Below are 16,426 nucleotides of genomic sequence, written 5' to 3' on the forward strand. Positions count from 1 at the left end.
TAATGTTACCAATCGAATTAGAAGTAAGCCGGCTTGGTTGGCGCAGTGATAAAGGCGACAGGACTGTCCACCTACTGTTCCGATAGTCGCGAGTTCGAATCCTGCTGGAGCATGGTAGTAAATTTATGTTTGTAATTGTTCTTGAACAAGAGTTCAAAATCCGACAAAGAAAATGATGCCAGTCACGCCAGTAACCAGGCTAAGTTGATCACTCGCTAGTTGGTAGGTTTAATGCCGAGGACCATGGCTCGTAGCCGACGTTAAAGAGTAGGTAGCACTCTTGATAAACCTTCGTTGGTAAAAGTAGACTTATATATATATATATATATATATATATATATATATATATATATATATATATATATATAAGAGAAGTAACACGTAATACACATATAATAACGCATAATATTAGAAATAACAGGAATTTTATAATGAATTAGTAGATGACCCACCCTATATTATTTTTAAAATTTAAAAAAACTGTATAACTGTTACTTGCTGGAAACACTTGGAAATTACTAACGATTGCTACCTAAAAGAAACAATGCAAAATAAGCGGGAGAAAAGTCCTAATTAGAAGCAGGGAAAATAAAGCGTCAAAAAATTGACTTGGGTGAAAAACTGCAATGCTCTCGCGTCAACGGCGTAGCTGCAAAACTATCTGTTCGCATTTGCCGCGCCGAAAAATCAAAGTAACCCGAAGCTAGACAAACAAAGCAATTAATTTTGTATGTACAAGCCGGCTACTAATTAAAAATACTTACGTGCTTTCCTTTTTCAATTAAAAACTTCAAAGGATAATTGCGAGAGAGCTCCGGGGTTTTCCGAAAGGGATTCGAGCAGAATGCAAATTTAAAAACAGCCTCTTTCTTGCATCGCAAAGTGGTTTTTACGGTCTTGGTCCTTTTTATTTCGTTGTTCTATTAACGGAGAGTGCGGCCGCTGTAGTTGCGCTTAAACTTTAGCTCTCGCGAAAAACAAATTCCATCAAATTGATAATTAATCAAATTGAAAGGCGATCGTTGATTATTCCGCTCGGCCGAGTGATAATCGTAAAAGTTTAAGTGCTTGCATCTAAGGATTGTATGTTTTGTTTTTTATTTAACGCCAGGTATATCGCAAAGTCATTAGAGGTTTAAAAGAACGTCATAATCTTATATATAAAAATGAATCGCAAAATATGTTCCTAAGCGCATAACTCAACAACGCCTGGACCAATTTGGCCAAATCTTTTTTTAAAATGTTCGTTGAAGTTCAGGGATGGTTTTTACGGCGAGAAAAATTAGAATTATTGCTGGAAAAACCCTAAAAATAGCCCTTTTTGTTTGAATTTGTTTCGTGTATCAGTTGACAATTCATCTGTCATCTGTCAAAAGTCATCTGTAACAGACAACTTTTTTTTTTTAAATTTGATATGACTTGAACTCAAATCGTTTTAATCCGTACGAATTGTTTTATTTATTTAAAATTTTTTATTTGTTTAAAATTTAATTCAAATTTTAAATAAATAAAACAATTCGTACGGCTTAAAAGGATTTGAGTTCAAGTCATATCAAATTTAAAAAAAAAAGTTGTCTGTTACAGATGACTTTTGACAGATGACAGATGAATTGTCAAATGATACACGAAACAAATTCGTATATCGTGTTTTGTGCAGAGTGTTTAGTTAGTTAGTGTTTGTTTAGTTCGTGATTAGTGAAAAAATAATTTATATTTGATATGCCTCCTATAAGACGAAGCAATTTAGGTAGAAGAACCAGAAATGCTATAAACCAAGCTAATTACCGATCTAATCGTACTGCACAAGAACGTGACGACGGAAATGAACGTGAAAGAATTCGGATATCACAAACGCGTGAAGCGCGAGCGCGACATTCAACTAATAATCGCGCAAGTTTGAATCCAGCTGCTTTCAGTTACGATGTGTCAATTGACTACAGTAACTACCAATGTGTTGTTATTGGTTCTATGAACTTGGTTTGCTCACACTGTAAGGCATTAAAATACAAAAACGAAGCCAATGGATTGTGTTGCGCAAATGGTAAAGTGAAATTGATACAATTGGATCCACCACCAGAACCATTGTACTCATTGGTTTCAGGAATAGGAACAGATTCTATACACTTTTTGACACATATTCAACAATATAACAATTGCTTTCAAATGACTTCATTTGGGGCAACAAATGCAGTTCGGGAAAATTTTATGCCAACTTTCAAGGTATGTATTATAGCAGTTACTCATAATTATTTTAGCGAACAAAATTTTCTGTCACCAAAGTTAAGATGTGTTACTAATCTTCAATTTCTTAATCATTACGAAATATATCACTTAGTCATCATATTATATGGTGATTCAGTTTCAGTGACACTTTTATTATATTTTATATTTGATAGATATTAGTTAAAACTAAATATATACTTTTTAAGATCAAATATTATTTAAGTTTGATCATTGACAATCCATTAATTTATACCACACCATAATATTTTTTTTATTTACAGATACAAGGGCAAATATATCACAGAGCAGGTTCACTGTTACCAGTGTCAGATAGCGACAACAAATTCCTGCAAATTTATTTTATGGGCAATTCACCACAAGAAATTGATCTGCGTTGTGCACATAACAATTTAGTAAAAAGGTCTATTGTAGAACAATTACAAACTTTATTTCATCAACACAATCAATTGATTATATTGTTTAAAACTGCCCTGGATCTGATGCCATCCGATAATCACAAAATTGTAATCAGAGCTGATAAAACACCTGCAGGTCAACATACAAGACGTTTTAATGCACCAACTATTGATGAAGTTGCTGTCGTTGTAGTTGGAGAAAACTTGGAATCCCGTGATATTGTTTTACATCGTCGGAATGATCAATTACAACGTATAAAGGAAACACACCGCTCATATGATGCACTGCAATATCCCATTATATTTTGGCAAGGTGAAGATGGCTACGATTTATCAATAAAAATGATAAATCCCATTACAGGTAACTAAAATATTAGTTTAGCTATGGCGATAATATCTCAGTCACTATATTACGTATTTTAATTTTATATTTGAATGTTATTAAAACAAAATCTATTTACAGGTTCTGAAACCAACAAAAAAGTCAGTTCAATGAACTATTCATACCGCCTAATGATTCGGGAAAATGAAGATAATCACATATTGAAATGTCGGCGATTATATCACAAATATGTTGTTGACATTTATGTTAAAATTGAAACGGAGAGATTAACATTCATCAGGTTGAATCAAACCAAACTCCGATCTGAAGAGTATATTCACCTTCGAGATGCGATTAATACTGATGGAAATGCACAGAATGTCGGTCGGATGACTATTCTTCCAGCAACATACATCGGAAGCCCTCGGCATATGCACGAATATGCTCAAGATGCCATGTCGTATGTTCGTCATTATGGTACAGCAGATTTGTTCATCACATTTACATGCAATCCGCAATGGATAGAAATTAAGCAGGAGTTATTCCCTGGGCAATCACCCATTGATCGTCATGATATTACAGCCAGAGTCTTTAGACAAAAGTTGAAATCTTTAATGAATTTCATCGTAAAACATAATGTGTTTGGTGAGACACGCTGCTGGATGTATTCTGTGGAGTGGCAGAAACGAGGATTGCCACATGCACACATTTTGATTTGGTTGGTTGAAAAGATAAGGCCAAATGAAGTTGATGCAGTGATATCAGCTGAAATCCCTAATGTACAAGTAGATCCTGGATTGCATGAGGTAGTTATCAAAAACATGATACATGGTCCCTGTGGAACTCTTAATCAAAATTCACCGTGTATGATGGATGGTAAATGTTCAAAACGATATCCACGGACATTAATATCGGAAACAATTACTGGTAATGACGGTTATCCATTGTATCGTCGCAGATCGACAGCAGACAATGGAAAATCAACAATTGTCAAATTAAATTAACAAGATATTGAAATAGATAATCGTTGGATTGTTCCATATTCACCCATTTTATCAAAGACATTCAAAGCACACATCAACGTTGAATCTTGCCATTCAGTGAAATCGATTAAATACATTTGCAAATATGTAACCAAAGGGAGTGATATGGCTGTGATTGGAATTGGTGCAGGGAATTCTAATGATGAAGTTACCCAATACCAAATGGGCCGCTATGTCAGTAGTAATGAAGCAGTTTGGCGAATATTTTCTTTTCCTATTCATGAGAGACACCCTTCTGTTGTTCACTTAGCTGTGCATTTAGAAAATGGACAAAGAGTGTATTTTACAGCACAGAACGCAGTACAAAGAGCTGCTCAGCCACCATCTACTACATTAACCAGTTTTTTTGAGACATGCCAAAACGATGATTTCGCACAAACATTGCTATATTCTGAAATGCCAAAATATTATACCTGGAATCAATCCTCAAGGAGATTTATACGACGGAAACAAGGAAAACCAGTTCCAGGATATACAGATGTATATTCCACCGATGCGATTGGCCGGATTTATTCAGTACATCCAAGCAATGATGAATGTTTTTATTTACGACTGCTATTAGTCAATGTACGTGGCCCAACATCATTCCAACAGTTACGAACTGTTGATGGTGAATTGTGTGGATCCTACAGAGAAGCCTGTCAACGTTTGCAATTGCTTGAAAATGACGCTCATTGGGATCAAACTCTCAATGATGCTGTAATATCATCACACACTCATCAAATACGAACATTGTTTTCTATAATCATATCTACATGCTTCCCATCAAACCCAATTGATTTGTGGATGAAGTACAAAGATTATATGTGTGATGATATTTTGTATCAAATACGGAATAGAATGGGAAATCCAAATATACAAATCAGTGAAGAAATTTACAATGAAGCATTGATTTCAATTGAGGACATGTGCTTGATAATGTCAAACAAACTATTAATTCAATTAGGCCTGACCGCGCCCAATCGTCCAATGCATGACGCTTTTAACCAAGAGTTGCATCGAGAAAGACTGTATGATCTCAACGCTTTGAAAGAATAAATTCAAACAAATCTTCCACTGTTAAATGAACAACAGAAGTATGTATTTGAAACTCTTATGAAAGTAACAAATGATGAAACTGGAGGGATTTATTTCTTAGATGCACCTGGTGGTACAGGAAAAACATTTTTTATTTCATTAATATTAGCAACAATTCGCTCACAAAATAAAATTGCACTTGCACTCGCTTCGTCGGGAATCGCAGCAACTTTGCTTGAAGGTGGTCGAACAGCCCATTCAGCACTAAAATTGCCATTAAATATGCAAAGCAATGAAACTCCAACCTGCAACGTTTCGAAGAACTCTGCAATGGCAAAGGTTTTGCAGCAATGTAAATTGATTGTTTGGGATGAATGCACGATGGCACATAAAAAATCTTTGGAGGCTTTAGACAGAACCTTAAAAGATCTACGTAGCAATAATAACCGATTTGGTGGTGCAATGATTTTATTAGCAGGAGATTTTCGTCAAACATTGCCAGTGATTCCACGATCAACGCCAGCTGATGAACTCAATGCATGTCTAAAGTCCTCCAATTTGTGGAAACATGTTAAAGTACTTCATTTAAGCAAGAATATGCGTGTCGAGTTGCAAAATGACCAATCTGGAAACATATTCTCTAAACAACTCATTGACATTGGTAATGGCAAATTTCCTATAGACATGTTGACGGCTTGCTTTTGCTATGACTATAAACAAGTCCCAGGGGCAATCATTAAGTGTTTGTGGTATTAATCTAGAAAACCCATGTTTCTCACATGGTCAATTGTATGTTGCCTGTTCCCGTGTTGGAAAACCATCAGATTTGTTTATCTATGCGCCAGGTAATCAAACAAAAAACATCGTATACCACAAAGCAATATAATGATAATAATAATAATAATTATGATTCACATGATTAACAATAAAGCGATTACTTACTTTTCAATCCTTATATATGTTTTATTTAATTATTTTTTATTCACAACGCCCTATCACCAGGGTGATGGTTCTGTTCAGGAGAATTTTTTAAAATACGTAGGCACAAAAACTGCCACATTACAAATCTTTTTGACAGGACGAAGTCTGTCGGGTCAGCTAGTTTTTAATAAACTTCTAAGTATTGATGCCATGGCAAACAAAATATTTATACTTTGAGCAAAACCATCGAGCCATTTTCTAACTTGCTCGAAATTGGCGAAGGGCTGCTCTGCAAGCGCGTGTTCCATTGATGCGAAAAGTTGATAGACGGACGACGCAAGGCCTGGAGAATACGGCGGGTGCGATAATATGTCCCATTCAGGCGCTTTCAATGCTTGCTTTGCCACTTTTGATTCATCAGATGGCGCGTTATCGTGCTTTAATATCACTCTACCGTTTTTTCGATCAATGGATGGTTCAAATTGATCATTTTGTTATTAACAGGTCAATTGAAAAGTTCTCAGCCTACCATAGTAAAACACATTTTTTTGGCAAAATTAGGTTTTTTTTATTCAACATAATTCCCTTCAAAGGCGATACATTGATTATAGCGACACTCGTCGATCGTTTTCGATACCATTTTTAGAGTACCATTTGTCCTTTGCGGCGAAATAGGCCTCAGTTTCGTCGATCATCTCTTCATTCGACGAAAATTTCTTCTTCCCAGCGAGCATTCTTTTGAGATGTGAGAACACGAAATAATGGTTGGGCGCCAGATCTGGAGAATACGGTGGATGAGGAAGCAATTCGAAGCCCAATTCATGGATTTTTAACAAAGTTTTCACTGACTTGTGACACGGTGCATTGTCTTCGTGAAGCAGAACTTTCTTTTTCTTCAAATGCGGCCGTCTTTCGGCGATTTCGCCATTCAAACGGTCTAATAACGCTATGCAATAGTCGCTGTTGATGGTCCTTCCTTTTTCAAGGTAGTCAATGAAATTATTCCTTTCGCATCCCAAAATACAGACACCATAACCTTGCCAGCCGACTGTTGCTTTTTCCCATGCTTTGGAGCAGATTCATCATGTGCAGTCCACTCGGATGACTATCGATTGGACTTCGATCAACTCGTTGTTTTTGGTCAAAAGTGAGCTCGCGCGGCACCCATTTTGCACAGAGCTTTCTCATACCCAAATATTCGTGAATGATATGATGTACACGTTCAGTTGATATCTTTAGAGTGTTTGCTATTTCATTAAATTTCAATTTACGGTCATTTTGTTCATTTTTTAAATGTTTTCTTCGTATTCATCATCTTCGGTGCTTATTTCGCCACGTCTAAACTTAGCATATCAATCCTCTTTAATCTTATAAAGAGATCTTATAAAGGATGTGTTTATAAAGAGGGTAGTGTTTAGAGGGGGATGATGAGAGTTTCGGGTGGAGTAGTTAGGGATAAGTTGACCCAGGCCAGGTGGATGAAGTGGAGGTCATATTTAAGGAAGATAGCAGAGCAAGCGATCTCACAGCGAACTTCGATGAAAGAATGTCCCCATGATAAGAAATAATTGTGATAGATGAGTAGGAATGTTCGTCTCGTCGGTCGGAATGTGTGGCTGTCGATGCTAAAGGCTAAAGGGTTGTAGCGGTCGCTATAGGTGTAAGACTGCACAAGCTAATTAGAGGTGAGGATATGAAGGCATCCCATTTTAAACTATAAAAGCACCAATAACAATAAAGCTGTTTATCCGGATACAATAATTACCGCCCTAAAAATTAGTAATTTAATTTAGGAAAATCCTCAGCGTATGTCGATAATTAATTTCCAACGCCTTCCCAGATAATTCACATAATCTTAATGACCGCCTCTAACAGGCGAGCTCGAGCGTCCCGGATCTTGATTAAACTTTTACGACTGCCGATGATAACCTTATTTTTATTAACTTTTCGGTTCAGTCTGAGAGCTTTCACCATAAAATATTATTACCCTCAGTTCCGCGGCGGCCTCCGCCACCGCCTCCGTCCCCCTAACTCCCCTCCACGTCCCGGATCGTTCCCTAATAACTATTATGCCTCGAGGTTGTTCTAAGTAGGGGGTGGATTTATCGGTAAAATTGTAAATGCAAGAGTGGCCTTTTAATATCGGCTTTAGTAGCTACTTTACTGGGTGGAAGGACAAGATATAGGGGTGAATGTAAATATATAATATCGGGGAGGGTTATTAGTTGAACGGAAGTTGTACTACATCGAGTTAGGTGTCATTAAATTTGGGTATAATTATGGAACGTATTATACGGCACTTAATCGTAAAAGATTTTGAATATAATTGCGATATTTGACGCGATATTAAAGTACCTATAAAATTGTAATGAATACAAACAAGAAAATATGTTATTTAGGTAGGAATTATTATGAAGGAAACAAAAGTGTATAATCTTATATATAAAATTCTCATATTACAATGTTCGTTCCCATACTCCTCCGAAACGGCTTGACAGATTATTGTGATTTTTTTGTATATTCAATAGGTCTGAGAATCGGCTACTATCAATTTTTTAAACCTCTAAGTGACAAGGTATGTCCACGTTATCGTTTTTTATCCTGCTAAATAACATCAATTATGATCACTTGGTAAGTTATCCCCATGTGTCTACCGGTGTCACTTCTCACCCAGTAAACAGCATAGAGTAGAGGTGACAACGAAGATGGTCTCCTATTTCTCTCAAACAATAAGCCTTCTCTCACTCTCCCTGTACAGTTTTCGGCTATTATTAGTGTTTATGCGTCAAGCGTAGTAGTTAAACATTTTTGTTATCTCAATGTAACTCTCATATCAAATATATTCTGAAGTAACTTTATTATTTATTTATTTATAACTAATATTATTGATTATAATTTATTACTGATAACTAATAAAATTATTAAATTTGAGTATAATACGCAGGATCAGTTAATTAAGTGATTTATACAGCCTCTAAAATACTCAACAAGTGTCACGGGTTCTCGCAAACAACGGCTATTGACTTGTAAGTATAAATTATTTTTATACGATTATTATAAAATCAAAAATTATTCTTTCTTATTTATAACGACGATTTATAAGTATTGTTGGGAATGGTGAAAAACGAATTCGGTGAAAGTTAGATTTTCTTTTGTTAGATTGGGATTTTTTTTGTGTTTACTTATAATAGCTCTAACTTCTACAGAATTTGTTTTCATTATTTCTAGCAATATGTATTTTCGATATAATTAAGAAAAATAAAATTTTTCGCTTTCGTGGAACTATCTAATATTTATATATATATTTAATGTAATCAAAGATAAAATAAATTATGAATATAATAACTATTATCATTAAATAATTCAATCAGTTCTATTTATGTGTGTTTTGTATTGTACAGTGAACAATGCCGTGATACAAATAAATTTAGAATTCGAAATAGTAAAGCCCAAAGAATCGAAGAACAAGTTCAGGAAGAAAATACTGGAGCGCGGGTGAGAATGGCGCAATTGCGTCAAGAACAAAACAACGACGGGCTAACAAAAAATATTATTTACGCTGTAGCATTAAGAGATAAATATTATGTAAGGAATTAATGATATAAATAATTATTACTTAAAATAAATTATAATAAATTATAAAAATTAATGTTTGGTGTAGTGTTTGTATATTCCCTCATCGTTCACAGCGCTCCATATCTTTTTCACTCATATACCACATCCTTACGCCCTTCCAATAAGGTAGTTAGTTTTTTTACACTATAAATTCTCTAGAAATTATTTACATGGCAAGACAACGTTTGTCGGGTCAGCTAGTTAACTTTAAATTCGATGGTTCTAACATGTCTCTTCAGAAAATAACAGTTTTCCATTTGGTATTATCCAGTTATTCAGTATATACAGACACTAAAAATAGAACATTCAAAACGATATTCTCATCATTCATTATGCATCACAAATCTGCTGATGATGCCCATCAAATGCTTTTAGAAACTCATGGTTTTGCTGCTTCTCTTATATCACAATTGTCGGTTTTAATTTTGATAATTTAAAATTTATTACATAAGTATCAATGGCAAAGAAAGACTCACAGAAATAATTAAAAAATAAAGAATACCAAGACTTATTTGTCAAAATGATTTTAAATTACCGTTTATTCGATTGAGGAACTACTGTAGTTTTGGAAAATTTTGGTAATTGGATATAGTCTGTGGTATTTCCTGGAATGTTTAAATATTTTACGTAGCAGTAGTTCCTTAGAATACAAGATATTTTGCTCCATGTTCAATTTAGAAAGTAAATCCTTCATTATGGCAGATGATGTAATTTGTTTTTTTTGTGTGTGTGTTTGTTTTTGAAAACGTAACATGTATTTAGCTGAAGATCTTTTGAATTATCAATCAAAAATTAAAATATGGATATAAGTTTGGCATCAGCAGAAGTCAATCTGTCTAAGTTGAAAAGTGAGTATAAACAAAATTTTTAAGGATTTCCAAATTGAACTGAAGTATCATAACATGTTTTTAATTGCAGGTTGTTTTTGAGGAACACAGTTGTCATTTCAGTAGCAGTGATGAATTCACCAGTGTGGTAGATGTAACCTAACAGAACGTGGGAGATATTTTAATCTATAAGTGTAAAAACCTTAATATTTTTTAATACAATAAATTGTGTAGACTATCCTCAACAAATCATTGTATTGAGGAATAATTAAGTGTTGTTTGTTTTATTGCATGTCAATATAAACACAAAGGGTAAAGATTCTATAGCTATATCTAAATATAATTAAAAACAATTATATACTTATAATACATATTTATCAAAGGAAATATTAAAAAATACATGGGTTCAAAAGTGGACTGGGATGGTTATTCCTTGTTGGATTCCACTATTGCCTAAAGACATTTCCAATTACAATAATAAACATAAAGTACATCCATACCCCAGCGGGATTCGAACCCGCGATCATCACAACAGTTGGAAGGCCATCCGTCCTGTCGCCTTGACTACTGCGCTAACGAATCCGACTGTATTGTATTTAAATCACAATGTAACAATGAGAAATCAGTTATCACTAAAATTGTTACAATTATTTTTTATGTGAAATGCTTTTTATTGTATATTTTTTTAATGTATGTTCGTCGATTTCTCCGTCAGTTATGGACCGATTTTCAATTTTTTTATACGAAAGAGTGCATCTCCGAGGTGATCCTATCGATCAGATACATCATCAGATAATTGTGTATAATGTTATAGCTGAACTGATGTCATAAAAATCGGAAGTAGTTCAGTGTATGTATAAGCCATTCAGTTTTTTTTTTGAGCAATAGCTGTATCATATGAGAAGCCGTAGAACCATTGTAGGCAACCGCTTTTATGGTGTAATGGTTAGAATGTTAAGCTCACACGCTGAGGTCGTCGGTTTCCACCGACTTCAGCGTGATCAGTTAGTAGTAGTTAAAATAATACTGTAAACAGATAAATAGATTTAGGTAGGTATTAAGCTAAATTGCATGTATATAGTAGAATATGAAATACGGGCAGTAGTTAGATAAAATAAGTTTTACAACGATTATTATGTACATAGTTTATTTAAAAATGTTTTTTCTGTTAAAAAGGTAAGTTTGATAATTTTGTTAATTTTTAGCGAGTTCCTTTATTTATTTTTTGAAGTCGGTTCAATTTTTTTGGTAAACATATTTTTTGTCTTTTTGTTTTAATTATTTAATGGCTGTGATGCCCTTCGGTGGCAAAACAAATGTAAACTTTTTCACTGTTAATGTATGGTAGATTCTTTTCTGTATAATTTAGGTTTCGTGACGGTACATTCACCAATATAGCGCTACTTAATTATTACCTGTTCATATCAATACAATAAGATTATTGGCTAAATATAAAACATAATTTTTGAATAAATACCAAACCAACATATTCCTTCCTGCACGGCATCGCCATGTTGCTAGAAAGATGGGAAAAATATTAGAAAAAAATGTAAGTATAATATATACTTGTACACAAGCATCTAATATTAAAAATTAATTTTATAGTGTCTTTAAAAAAATTTCGATTAAATGAAAACCTGGCGGTCGCCAATTTCGCGTTGAATTTTTAATAAACTCTAATCCTATTTAAATCGGTCCGCAAAATTTCCGGTTAACAGCCGATTCGATCATGTTCATTTCCATTTTCGATAATATTACGCTACCCCACAAAGTAAAATCGCTTTTAAAGACGTTGTTAAGAGGCCACTCATTGCATTTACCATTTTATCGATAAATCAACTCGCAGTGTAGTCCCGAAGCGTAACCAGATTATTTTCCGAAGATGAATTTTCTTTTTAGTGAAACACAATTTATCCAATTAATCAATTAGTCAGTTATTACAGAAAGTGTTGATTTTTTAAAAGACTTTATTAATTTTACTATCAGTGACATAAAGAAAAAATCAGCGCGATCTGAGAAACGAATTCGGAAACACGAATTGAAATTATTCGGAAATGTCTATCCAGTGAAAGATGAATCAATTCCTTAAAGACTTGATGGTGAAAGTGGCTTTTTAAATTAAGGACACAATGGGCAGTCCTAGAAAAGACAGGAATCAAGATTATAGAAAGCAATCTGAGAAATAGGATACTAGTACTATCCAAAACAATTACGTTAGTTAGAATTGGTGATGACGATGATGATTTTTCTTTTAATTTAAACAAATATGGTCTATTCATTTTAATTTCTAACATATATAAAAATAAATAGCCTTGATTAGTCATTAAGAAACTAGAGTACAGAAACAAACAAACTTACTTGTCATTTTAAGGGCAGTTAATGTAGATAAAAATTAACTTCATTTTAGAAGTAAGATTTCGCTTCCTCTGTTTTTTGTTTCTACAAAATTTAGAGCCTCATTGCAAAAACTGTTGCTATAGCATCAACGTCATATTAATTCACAGAATGACTCATTCTCATAGTAAATTTCATGATGATTTTACAATATCACTTTGCGCGCGACATCAATGTTCACGGAGTCAATAGTTTGTAGTCACTGTAAACAATAGCATATAGATTAAAATATGTCCCAGACATTTGGAAGATAGCGGAAATTATAATGATCCCCAAACCTGAGAAGTGACCAGACGAAATAAAATCCTATAGACTTATATCACTGCTGCAAGTGATATCTAAAGTTTTTGAAAAACTGCTATTGTTAAGAGTAAAACCGATCATAGAGAGAGAAAACCTAATACCAAAGCAGTTTGTGTTTTTTGACAAGCACTCAACAATTGACCAGGTCAATATATAACAGATGTCACTGAAAAAGCCTACGAAAGTCAAAAAGAGCCTTCGATAAGGTTTGGCATGAAAGGCTTGTTCATAAACTACAGAAAATGCTAATAAAACAATACACCGAATTATTAAAATCATACATTACACCCAGAATATTTAGAGAGTCAAACAAGAAGAAGCTTACTCTACAATAAAAGAAGCTAAAGCAGGTGTACCACAAGCAAGTGCACTGGGACCAATACTTTATCTACTTTACACTTGTGATATACCACAAATGGAAAATATCACGATGGCTACATTTGCTGATGATAGTGTGATTATAGCTGTCGGAGACAATAGTGAAGAAGCCTCATGAAAATTACAACAGGCAAGTAACAATATAAATAATTGGACACAAGCTTGGAAAATAAGTTCACCTATAAACAGACCATACAAGCACCAATAACATTAAATAAATCACATTCCATATAGCAACAACGCTAAATATCTCGGAATGAATCTCGATGCAAAACTTCGCTGGAAGGAACATATAAAGAAGAAAAGAAAAGGACTGGAATTGAAATATAGGAAAATGTACTGGCTAATTGGAAGAAATTCATAATTATCAGTACATAATAAATTGCTATTATATAAGCAAATATTGAAACCTATATGGACATACGGAGTTCAATTATGGGGATGTTCTGCAAAGAGTAACATAAATAAAATACAAATTTTTCAGAACAAAGTCCTGAGAGGTATTGTGGGTGCACCCAAATACTATAGGACTGATTACCTACAACGAGACCTTCAGATACCCACAGTCAGTCAAGAAAACAAGAGAATTGAAAGGGAGTATGAGGAAAGACTCCATTCTCATACGAATATTGAAATATTGCAACTTTTGGATACCACCCGAACAGGACACAGACTCAAAAGTATCAAACCATCTGATCTTGTGTAGTGTTGTGTAGTGAGTTGTATGTATTAAAAAATTCAGCAGTGAAATGTATAAATATTATTTCACCAGAGACTGAGTTAGGAGGACCCAAGTTATATACCTAGATTTAAGTTAGCATAAAGACAAATTGTAGGTTAGACGGAAATGATTAGCAACAATGTACTAATTAAATAATTTAAAAAAACTGTAAACATTACAAGTTGTGTTCAAATAAAAAAACGTTCCGAAGAAAGTTATGGTTTTGAAGATTAAACCTCCAACAAGATTTGGAATCGTCAGATGGAGCCTAACTATAGTTACAGCTACAGTCTTACAAAAGTCTTGTCTACCGGCAGTTGAGAACATTTTCAATCAAACCAAAACCCATATGTATTAAAACAAAATTCACTCGTACTAATATAAAGTGAAATTTGAATCAGGTCGAAAGAGGATATAAATTTTAAGGCACACCTAGCCGTTGATATTTTAACACATTCGAAAACATAGCATGAGAATGTTCATAAGTTAGTTCAATTTTTTCACTGACACAAATTGTAAACAACACAAGTTACGCTCAAATGAAAACGTTTTGTAAAAAATTATTGCTATGAAGGTCAAACTTCAGATTGTTAACTTGAGGTAAAGCCTGCCAACATTTAGTGTTGGTACGGTTCAACCTAAAAATATCAAAGGAGTATATTAGATAATGTCCATCAATACAGGTAGTTTAAAGAAAATCAAAACCCATATATATTAAAACAAAATTTACTCATTTAAATACATCATTATCAATATGTTATCAGAGCAAAGAACACGTCTTAAAACAATAATATCATTTAAGCCTAACCAACCAATATAAAGTGAAATTCTAATGAAGTCGACACAGTATATAAATTATAAAGCACACTGTGCCGTTGGTATTTTAACGCGCTTAATAATGGAGAACTCGATATAACTTTACCGAAGACAATAGTTTCCATAGAACGGTGGAAGCATGATTAATGTTTCGCTACCGATGTTCTAAGTGCACAATGTTTTGTATCGGCGCCTGTAAAGGTTGTTCGTTTGGTAATTTTATTTCGAAACCCGGCGAAGTAGAGAGGTTCTGACATATAACCGAGCGGGAATTTCGAATGAAAAACACGTCCTGCCTTCGCCGTCAGGAAAATGAAAATCGATCTGCCCAAGATGTCTGTTGAACGGGCGAAGGTCATAATTCTAAATTTAGATTGCCAGACCTGAATAGGTTATAAATATTACATTTTGCTTAAATTAAAATTAATCTATAATACGAGCTTCTTGCTTTTTTTCCCCTCCGCCGTAGAATATTCGCCGAATTCCTGGAATATTTTACGATAAATATTAAAACATCTTTTTTAGGTTTGTTAAGATGCGTGGAATTACTGTTTCCTTGAAAACAATAGGTTTACGGAAAATAATTTTGTTCTTCTAATATTAATTCTTCAACGAGTAACGAGTAAAATTGAAATTTAAAGCATACTATAAAAAACTGATGCTATTTTTATGATCTATTGTATGGTTATCATATATATTTCCTTCTAGATGAAAACAACATCTAGATGATGTAATTGGATGGCTGGAGTTTCTTGTTTAAGCCTCTTTGAGTTGATTTTAATGAATTTTGTAGTACGCAATTTCAAAATTGCAAAAACAATGGGTTTAAAAAAATAATTGTGTTCTGCTTCAGATGTTGATTCATGGATTGAGAAGATTTGGTTCAAGTGCCATTGAATAAGTAAAATTGAAATTTAAAGCATACTGTAAAAAACTGATGATATTTTTATGATCTAATGTATGGTGATCATCCAATGTTTCCTTCCATTTTTTGGACAACGAATGAATCAAAAGGAACAACATCTAGGTGATGCAGTTGGATGGCTGAGGATACTTGTTTAAGAATTTTCGAGTTGATTTTAATGAATTTTGTAGTACGTCATTTTGAAAATGCAAAATACAACGACTTTAAAAGAAAATAATTGTGTTTTTCATCAGATGTTAATCAATTGATTGCGAAAGATTGGTTCAAGTATTATTGAATTAAATTCTTTACAGTAACTCTTTAGCTCTGTTTCTCATATATCGACACTCCAACGACACTGATGTGACAGTGAATATGAATCGGCTATAACAAATTATAAATGGAATATGGGATTCGTTAGAGGTTATTTAATAAAATAGATAGGTTACGGACAAAATAAGATGAACATCTGATATATACACAATGTTTATCTATTAAGATGTTGAGCCATAATTTGATTTTCTGC

General features: G+C 33.7%; 2 protein-coding genes across 2 annotated transcripts in view; one reads left to right on the top strand and one right to left on the bottom strand.

Moving 5' to 3' along the window:
• LOC143196378 (cell adhesion molecule DSCAML1) overlaps positions 1-16,426 on the bottom strand; it is a 136,143-nt gene that overhangs the window by 36,394 nt on the left and 83,323 nt on the right. The gene's annotated exons all lie outside the window — the stretch shown is intronic.
• On the top strand, positions 1,617-10,547 carry LOC143195738 (uncharacterized). The gene is made up of 5 exons (XM_076403170.1): positions 1,617-2,220; positions 2,505-3,000; positions 8,914-8,968; positions 9,344-9,437; positions 10,476-10,547. The coding sequence occupies exons 1-5, from the start codon at positions 1,720-1,722 to the stop codon at positions 10,545-10,547; spliced, it is 1,218 nt and encodes a 405-aa protein (XP_076259285.1). The 5' UTR covers positions 1,617-1,719.

The sequence above is a fragment of the Rhynchophorus ferrugineus genome, unplaced genomic scaffold, assembly GCF_030347505.1.
Source record: "Rhynchophorus ferrugineus isolate W39M unplaced genomic scaffold, kcgeb_rfMv2 rfM4, whole genome shotgun sequence".
Taxonomy (NCBI): domain Eukaryota; kingdom Metazoa; phylum Arthropoda; class Insecta; order Coleoptera; family Curculionidae; genus Rhynchophorus; species Rhynchophorus ferrugineus.